This window comes from Nilaparvata lugens, chromosome 4, assembly GCF_014356525.2.
Source record: "Nilaparvata lugens isolate BPH chromosome 4, ASM1435652v1, whole genome shotgun sequence".
Classification (NCBI taxonomy): Eukaryota; Metazoa; Arthropoda; class Insecta; order Hemiptera; family Delphacidae; genus Nilaparvata; species Nilaparvata lugens.
This window is the reverse complement of record NC_052507.1, coordinates 56,827,942-56,837,722: the sequence shown is the minus strand read 5'-3', so window position 1 is coordinate 56,837,722 and position 9,781 is coordinate 56,827,942. Positions and strand designations below refer to the sequence as shown.

Sequence of the window (9,781 nt, the reverse complement as noted above, 5' to 3'; positions counted from 1 at the left end):
CTGCTTCCCCCAAAGTTCAACTAATTTCTGCCTGTTTTGAATATTTGCATCGATGCCTGCAGCTTCCGGGGTAAGAGAAAAGTTTTAATGAGTTTTTCATGATAAATTATTGCTTGCACTGAAGATGAAGTAGCAGCTTGATGTTCACTCACTAGTGATGCGAGAACAAAGAAGAAGAAAAGAAAGAAAAAAAACTGAAAAGTGAGAAGTTTTTGAGTCAACAATTCGGGACGACGAGTTTTGTTTTTAAGTTTTGTAGGGGGAGTGCGACAAAGGTGAAGGAGGATGTGGAGGAGGCGGTGGAGAATAGGAAGAGAGTGAAGAAGGGAAAAAGTGAAATTGATGAGACGTGTGTAAACTAACGTTTTCTTGAAATTTTATAAAGTTTATGTTAACACTGTGAAAGAGGTACTTGTAATGTCTTATTGTCTCATTGTAGCTGAATAATTAGATTGTCACATTAGCTGAAATACCATGAGAAGAATAATAATGAGTACATTCGTTGGTTTTTATTGCATTTTATCAAATTTGAATATCACTGACTGTATGAGAGACATCTCAATAATAATTTTTGAGGAAATGAATGAGCTTCTGTGTTATTTTGAAGAGCTACAACTCTGTATATCTTGTGATATCGTGGAACTTGGATAGTCATTCGATTATATTGGTTCTAGAATGTCTCAAGCGAATGAATATGCAGGATTATCGAAAACATTACTCCAAAAGAAACATCCAGGATATAACAGGGCATTGTCCAGTAGTTTCAGCATTTTCTCAGCAAGCTCCATTTTTCACTTTTCTCCATTCTGTAAAAATATAGAACATTGCTGTGATTAACAATAATATATCAATCTACAAATCAATCTCAACATAAAAAATCATATTAGCAGTTACTGTTTGAAGTGGGAGTATGCTATTATATTAGCAGTTCTCACACTTACCGATTCCTCGACTATACGTCACAACACGGATGGACAGGAAGATCTCCGATTGGTTGATTCTTGAAACATCATACTAATAAGCAAATCTGGGATCTCCCTGTCCTTTCGTATCGTATCGTCAGTTAAGTGTGAAAACGACCTGAGAGCTTATTTTTTTGACCAATAACAAGAGGAAATTGCCATTAGCTCTGCCATCTGCGACACCATAATCATAACCTCACGAAATGTGTAAAAATAGTTTTAGATGAGGAGTAAAAGTTAATTATTGAAATGGAACACAATGAATGAGTGGTTGTAAGTATGATGAGTAGTAGTTATTTGATTTCATGCGAAAGTTTTGAATAGATTTCTTACTTCCTGGATGTTTACATTCCTCAATGGCCAAAGTACAAGCATTGGGAAACGTTCTCATTGTGTGCCCGTCAGTGGCGCAAATCGGCAAGTACTCCAGTGTGCAAAAGCTTTTACATTCAGATTTCTTTGATGTCGGGATTTCTGCTGCAAAGCCGCATACCAGCACTGCGAAGAGAACATTGTTTGTAAAAGAAGGAAGCGTTATTTTTACTGTGGAAAATCAAATAATCACAAATCACATCAAAATAGGAATAATCAAATAAAAACAATATAAGAACTTCTAGTACCCTTTCATGAAAACTTTGAAATATTTTGAACTTTTTAATAGGAAGGTACTAAAAATTTCTATATTGTTTTTATTTGAATCAAGTAGCCCATATAAGCGAGGTGACTTTAAAATAATCAATATCGAAATAATCAACATCAAAATAATCAATAATCACATTAAATAAGATTAGAATCAGATGAACAATTCAGTCAATCAGAAATAAAACAGATTTTTCGAGCAAACTGATGTTTAGATTGTACCAAAGTACCTAGAATACAATAATTGTATTGTACATTGGATTGTAGATTTTAGATGGAAAACCATGGATTTATAACCCCCTTATGGTCATTCATAATGGTCATTTCAAATTCCAAGATTGGGAGAACAAAATGATTTATAAGAGCGTTTATCTTTCAGGTTTAATCGTTATTGAAGAAGATTGAGCTTTCACTGTTAACTCACAACATTCTTATTGAAAAGCTTCAAATTTTGATAGCAGATACTATGAAAATTTATTTTTGTCTCAAGTGATGAATTTGTGAGTAGAAGCTCCTATTAGTGTTCACTAAAGCTGCATTTACACCTGAGTTGATAACACAAGTTTTCAACATTTCTGTTATTAACTGATGTTAATTACAAAAGTCAATAACATTATGTTGAGCTGCGTTTAAACCGGAGTTAATAACACGAGTTAATAAATAAAAAAGTTATCAACTTGACTGAATCGACAAAAATTTTTCTTAACAAAAGTTAATAACTTGTGTTTTTTACAGAAAATTCCTTGTTATTAACAAGATAACATTCATTTTTAGTATCCTCTTTCTTATTAAGTACTAGTTTTTATTCTGTATTTTTTTCAAGAAATTTGTTTTGGATCATTTTTGCTAAATATTTTTAAAAAAAAATTATATTGCAACTCTCACCTGCGCACAGGGTTTCTTTGCAGGTTGTCATGTGGTACTTTAATACCACCAAATATTTTAAAATGAACCAATGAATTTCAATAGAACTATAAAATGGAAAGAAGGTTAGACCTAGTCAAAGGATAAGTCAACTTAAATCAAGTATTATTAGCAATTAGGAGTAATAGCATTATCAAAAACGATAAGAAAACATGTATAATTGTGATTCAATAACTATGAGAACCCATTGGTAAGATCAAAAAATTATAAAGCGGCTTACTTATTATTGGCGGATTATAAAAAAAATAAAAGTGCATGAACATTGAGGTTAGAATTATTTGTTTACATTTTGAAAAGAATTAGTCGATCTTGAATAAATCGATAATTATTAGAATCAATGCTGAACGAATCAGCTGATTATTCGATCAACCAGTATAACAGGTTGAATTATATAAAATTTACTCACAAAGGATATATTATGTATACTAAAGGAAGTCGATGTGTAGAAATACGAACAACCATTATTTCTGTATAAATATTTATTATAATCTAAAAAAGCATGATAATCAAGAGTATACAAAACTCATATAAAAAACTAAATATATTAAAATCGTATGTTATGATTCATTTATGAAATCAATTTAAGATAAACACTCCATATATTTGTATAAAAACTTTTTTTTATTTAATTTTTTCTATTATAAAGTCGAGGAAGCCCTGTTTCCAAGCCGACCACTTGTATTGAGTTTAGTAAATTGAAGACCAATCAGAGAGTAGCTTACAGAATTATTCTTGGAAGAGACAAATTTTTCTGAAACCCTCTTCCTTCTGGCTTAAGATCTTGACCTGAGAGGATGCACATAGATTTTAGGGTTCTTTCTTCCTCTTTTTTAAATTTTAAAACTATTAAGCCAAACCTTTTAAATGTGAAATATTTGTATTAAATGTTAAATTATCTGTGAACTCAGTGCTGTCAAAGAGTTTGTAATTTGTAACTATTCCCCATAAATATATCTTTAATTCGGAAAGAAACTTATAAGAATCTGGATCACGCGCTAGCCCAGCAGAGACGAAAGGAGCCTACCTAATTAATTATTGGAAATAATTAATTCAATCCACGAGACCGTCAAGAACTTCATTTAAGTGAGTGATAAGTCAAACGAGCTCGTTTTAGATTTTCTGCGTATAGTGGGGGAATTAATTAAAAGCGCTATTCAAATTGACTTAAATTAAATAAAAAGTCACCACGTGTTGGATAATATCACATAGTTCATAAGAACATTTTATAAATTTATTTGATATATGTAGGAAGCTTACTTCCACGCACGGCCCGAATTCATATAAATCCCTGAGATCTCATGTTTGAATGATAACTTATCAATTATTAATTTTGTTAATTGAACAAAGTATAGTATATCAAACCTATAGACCAAACAGGTTTTTATTTGCAGAATTTTGTATTGACTGGAAGTCTAAGTATCAGTATTAAATATAATATATTTATGAATTTGAAACTCACTATTGTGAATATTGGCAAAACCTGTGATAATTATTCAGATTTTAGAAAACATTCATTTAAGAAAAATTATAGATATATCGAATATTTTATACACACATTTTTATGGGAATATATTTTGTGTTTTATGTCAGCATACAAATCATAGAAATTTATTTTATCCTAGTTCATCTCGTGATATACAGTTTGAGCTGTTGTGGTACCAATAGATATTCAGCAGCACTTAAAATTGTTGAATCAAGTAATATTAATCTTATTCAGAGCACTCAATATCTATCATCCTTTGATGATATTCATTTTATCGGCCAGGACAAGTATATTAAAAAATTATATTAATAAGGTTCCAGTTATATCATATAAGGATCCAGAGAGCTTCAAGAACTGGCATTGTAAGTTCTAAGGAATTTTGGAAGGATATATTGGTGAATACCTGTACTCACGACGAGCGTTTTAAGAATCAGCTAGAAACAACTATAGTTGGTCCTTATCATTTTCTAGTGGTACATGGTTACTGATAATCAGTCATCAAATATTCTTTTAATTTCCTTACTGGTATTCTTCAAGAACTTCGTAGAAGCAGCGGTAAGAACTATTAATCACAGGTCACTGAACCTTATGGTGATTACTTGCATTTGTAAAATCCATGTATCTACCACTGAGCTAGAGCTGAGGTTTGAACCCAGTAATTTTGCGAGCCGGACGGCCTTAATTTTTTGTGAATTTATTCGCAAAAAGAGGGAATTTAGCGACTGCTCTTATAAATACCAATATCATCGCTCTATAATGAGAGGTAATCCTCCAAGGGCAAAGGTTTACAATTTGACAAGGTGTAGATTCTTATATACAGGGTGTTTCAGAAGTAGTGTCGAGAATTTTAGGGTATTGTACCTGGATGCTAGGAGACTACAAATGTCATATTTGAAGTGTCCAAAACTCAGCGGTTATCCTTATAGCTGCCATTTTGTTTTTTCACTTAAAAGTTTTTATCTCAAGAACGAAATGTTGTATTGATCTGAAATTTGGCATGAATATTTATGCTATAAAGACTCAACTATAAAAAATAAAAAAAAAATTTTTCGTTGAATTTTTTCAAAATGGCGGCCATTTTAAATTTTTGATGGCGAATATCTCGAAAACCGTCTATTTTACAGAAACTTTACAAGAGACAAAAAAGGTTAGCAAATCTTTTCACGATTCCAATGATACCTAATTTATCAAGATTGGTCGAAGAATAACAGAGAAATTAATTTTTTTCGTACTGCATGCATGACCACTTTTCACCATTTAAAGATCAATATTAATTTTTTAATTCCAGATGTATTTAATATGAAGCTTTGAAACTCGGTATGGCTCCATATGGGCAAACAGATGATTTTACAATGGTTTTCAGATGATAATGTTTGTCTTGTAAAAGTATTGTTGTTTCATTAAAAGTAAAGAACCAGATGTAGTGCTTCCTATTTCTTAGTCTCACGTTTCCTAGGTCTTATTTCTATCTTAAATTTCCAGTTTCAATATTTTCTTACGTTGCTTCTACACAAATATTTGATTATTGTAATGGAATTTAGTTCGCTGGAGTACACCGATATTCACTTCATGTATGGAGCAGCTCTTGGCAATGCGACCGAAGCAAGAAGAATGTATGCAGCTGCATTTCCAAACCGCCGTCTCCCTTCCGACAAGGTGTTCACAAGAACTCACAATCGGCTGAGAGAAGTTGGTTCATTTGAACGGAACAGGGTAATTGCTGGTAGGCCTCGAGCAGTTCGAAATGTTGCTTTTGAAGAGGAAGTATTGCAGAAATTCGATTTCAATCCTAGAACGAGTACGAGAGCAGTTGCAAAGCAAATCAATTAAAGTGCTTCTTCTGTGTGGCGTGTACTAAACAAGGAAAGACTTCACCCCTTCCGCTTTCAAAAAGCTCACTCATTGGTTGAACGCGACTATGAGCCAAGAGTAAACTGTGCCCGTTGGTGAGTGGTTGCTGCAGCAGGTGCCATTCAAGATGATGAAAATGCTTTTATAGCAGTTCGACGGTCCATGATTGAAAGGTGCAGACTGTGTAATCAAGTTGAAGGACGGCATTTTGAGCAATTGCTGCATTAGTATCAGTGAACCGATTTGAGTGAAATTAATATTTTTCAATGTAAAATAAAATTTGGAGGAAAGTTATTCTTGTATATTTCTGTAATAAGAACGGTTTTCATGAAATTATAAAAAAAATTAATATTGATCTTTAAATGGTGAAAAGTGGTCATGCATGCAGTAAGAAAAAATTAATTTCTCTGTTATTCTTTGACCATCTTAATAAATTTGGTATCATTGGAATTGTGAAAAATTTTCTAACTTTTTTGTCTCTTGTAAATTTTCTGTAAAATGGACGGTTTTCGAGATATTCGCCATCAAAAATTTAAAATGGCCGCCATTTTGAAAAATTTCAACGAAAAATTTTTTTTTATTTTTTGTAGTTGAGTCTTTATAGCATAAATATTCATGCCAAATTTCAGATCAATACAACATTTCGTTCTTGAGATAAAATTTTTAAGTGAAAAAAACAAAATGGCAGCTATAAGGATAACCGCTGAGTTTTGGTCACTTCAAATATGACATTTGTAGTCTCCTAGCATCCAGGTACAATACCCTAAAATTCTCGACACTACTTCTGAAACACCCTGTATATAATATATATATATATATATATATATATATATATATATATATATTATATATATATATATATTATATATATATATATATATATATATATATATATATATTTGTCTTGAAAGTGTTGTATATTTTTTTGAGAATCAATAAATTTGAATTGAATTGAATTGAAGATTTATGTTATCCATCGAGAGTCGGTAAAGATAAAAGGAAATGTGTAATGTTAATAACAAAAGCCTCTTTTATCGCATTAACTTTTGTTAATAATATCAGGTTCCTATCTTCCCCGCAACTTCCTCGCCCAGCATCCATACCCCACACCCACAACTACAGCTGTTCCCTAATAACTACAGCTGCATACGAAACACGTAACAAAGTTATTAACTTTTGTTGATAACAACATCAGCAGCCAAAAGAGAATGTTATTAACATAAATGTTAAAAACGTTTGTTATCAACTCTGGTGTAAACACATTTTTATTTGTTTACATTAGATCAGATGAAGACCATTATGTTAATGATCACACCTGCTTCAATTTCAAGTATTTTGTAGATAATTTTTTGCCTTTTATTCCGGCTGTTATATCATATGAATACTCTCGTTAAATGAAATCATATTGAAGTCTATTACATTAATAACATGATCTTGTTGATAACAAGGAATTTTCTGTTGAAAACACGAGTTATTTACTTTTATCAAAATAAATTTTTGACGATTCAGTCAAGTTAATAACTTTTTGTTGATAACTCGTGTTATTAACTCGTCCGGTGTAAACGCAGCTTTACACTTGATTATTCAATGTATAGAGGTGAATACCTCATTCATTTAATTTTTGTATAATTTATTAGTATCTTCAAATATTGAGATCTTTGGAACTATTTAGATGTGCGGGTTTCGCAATTAATTTTCCTTTGAAATTCTGTATCGGAATCATGTACCTCATGACCACCTACCTGTTTGAAAAAATGAAGTTTGATTCAAAATGAAGCTGGATTCGAAATGAAATTGGATCCTTCTGATGGAAAAATGTTCTGAAGCGATAGAAAGTATTTTTTTTTCTCAATTTGAATAGGATCCCCATGGATCCTACTACTGTACGTAATATCATACTTGTGAAAGATGTATTTAGCTATTTCCATGATACTTCTCACCAACTCTTTATTATTACAAGTTGCGGATCTCAGAGATCAATATAACAGTTTATGAGAGAGTTTTTCAATCCAGGGGGCCTCTAGTAAATATATAATGAATTTATACTGAGTATCATGAAAATTATTTTGGTTGTTTCAAGTTGTTTTTCGCATTTTCTGATGATATTGTGTTAAACATGAGTGAAAAAAGTAATATTGCTTTGAGGGTAATGAGATTGTTCAGAATTCAAATACGATCCCTCAAATAACATTTTTTTTGTCAAAAACGAAACAATAACGAGTTATTGACTTTATCCCGGACTTAAACCTGCTCTCTAGCAGGTCTAAGTTGATGTCTAAAAACATCATTTTTTGTTCAATATTATCTGATTTAAGCTCGGACTTTGACTCATAAGCCCACCGAAATTATCTTTTAGACCCGGGTTGAACCGTCGTTGGTCTTTTAATCCTTGGGTTTATCCCTGCGATAATTGCTTTTTACGCCTTGGCTCAGCCAGACCCCAGCTCATAAAGCCCATTTTTAGACCACAGCGCAAAAACTGGTTATTCATCCTGGACTAGAGATAACCTGGAGTTCATAAACCGGCCCTAAGTGACTTATTGTGATATTAAAACTATTCAAACTATAAGTGATTCTTTTCCAGTGAGAAAATGATTTAAACTTATCATTCAAAATAATTATCATTGATTTTCCCTAATTAGGAATTGACATACAATATTAATGGATGATGAATAAATTAGCCTATTACATGGTTGTGAATCTTATATTATCAGAGTTTGACTTCTAGTTTATGATATCAGAAACTATCGACTACCATATCAAATTGAATCTGGATACTATATTCGACTGTCTGTAATATCTCTCAATGCAGATGAAAATAAAGTCATTCAATCAATTATGATGCATATTTATTGAGAAACTGTGAGATTCATGTGGGCTAGATACATATTCTTAGAATTTTCCAATATGCATTCATCAATCTGATGGATTGATCGGGATCCTTATTCATTCTAACAGAAACTGAACATGGGAAGATGAATTAATAGAGAACATTATTAAACCTCCATTTCTAATTTTTTAAGTTCAATCAGAAGAATTGTTTGAAATATTGTAGTCTCCAACATGCTTTATACAAACAATGAACATCACATATTAGTCAAGAAGTGAGATTCACTTAAAACCGTCGCATTGGTTGAATGAGCAGCATAGATGCGTTTTACAAGGAATCTTTTTAATTCAAATTGCCGAAAAGCAATGATAGTTGTTGATAGTTCAAGATGCAACTCAATAAAAAAGAATATTCAAAATACTCACATAAGGCGAAGATACAAATGAAACGACAAAAGTACATGATTCTAGAATTGCTGGAGGCCCAAAGGTGATTCAAAAGCTGAATATCCGAGAACACAACTTCAGAGTCTGAAGTGATTTGTCAAATCTGACAAATATTGGTGTGGGTATTTATAGCATTCAAAAACAAATTATTTTTCTCTCTGTTTCACTCCTACAATTATTATCTCTCTCACTTTCCTTAATGATGTTATTTGAAGGTTAAACCAAATTTCTCCAAAAAATGTAATCACAAGAAACTGAGTGACGAATGAGTAAAAATATAACTGAGCCACGTATTAGAATATATCAAGGGATGTGATATATTATAGACCACTGTAATGTTTTGAAAAATCACTTCAACAATATTGTAGGCTATCATCAATATATGGAGAATAAACTTATGATTACATGAGTTTTTACGTCATAGAAACAGAAGAGGCCTTATTAATTTCCCTTTCGAACGGTTCCACAAACCTAAACGACTTGATAAATACATTAAAACTCGAAATAGCTTAATTGGTTCATAAATTTGATTGTTATCGTATTTTACCACCTTCTTCTTTCACGTTAATTATTGCTTCTTTTCTTTTAGAATCGCATAATTTTCCTCTTACATTATCTTTCTTTCTCATGTCTGAGAGAGAAAGAT

At 31.7% G+C, this 9,781-nt stretch overlaps 1 protein-coding gene across 1 annotated transcript; it reads right to left on the bottom strand.

The window, feature by feature from the left end:
• Positions 1–354: 354 nt before the first annotated feature.
• Positions 355–9,493, bottom strand: LOC111054531 (turripeptide OL11-like). The gene is made up of 3 exons (XM_022341580.2): positions 9,115–9,493; positions 1,296–1,460; positions 355–806 (listed from the first exon to the last, which is right to left on the bottom strand). Exons 1-3 carry the CDS (start codon positions 9,149–9,151, stop codon positions 775–777), a joined length of 234 nt encoding a protein of 77 aa, XP_022197272.2. The 5' UTR covers positions 9,152–9,493; the 3' UTR covers positions 355–774.
• Positions 9,494–9,781: the final 288 nt, after the last annotated feature.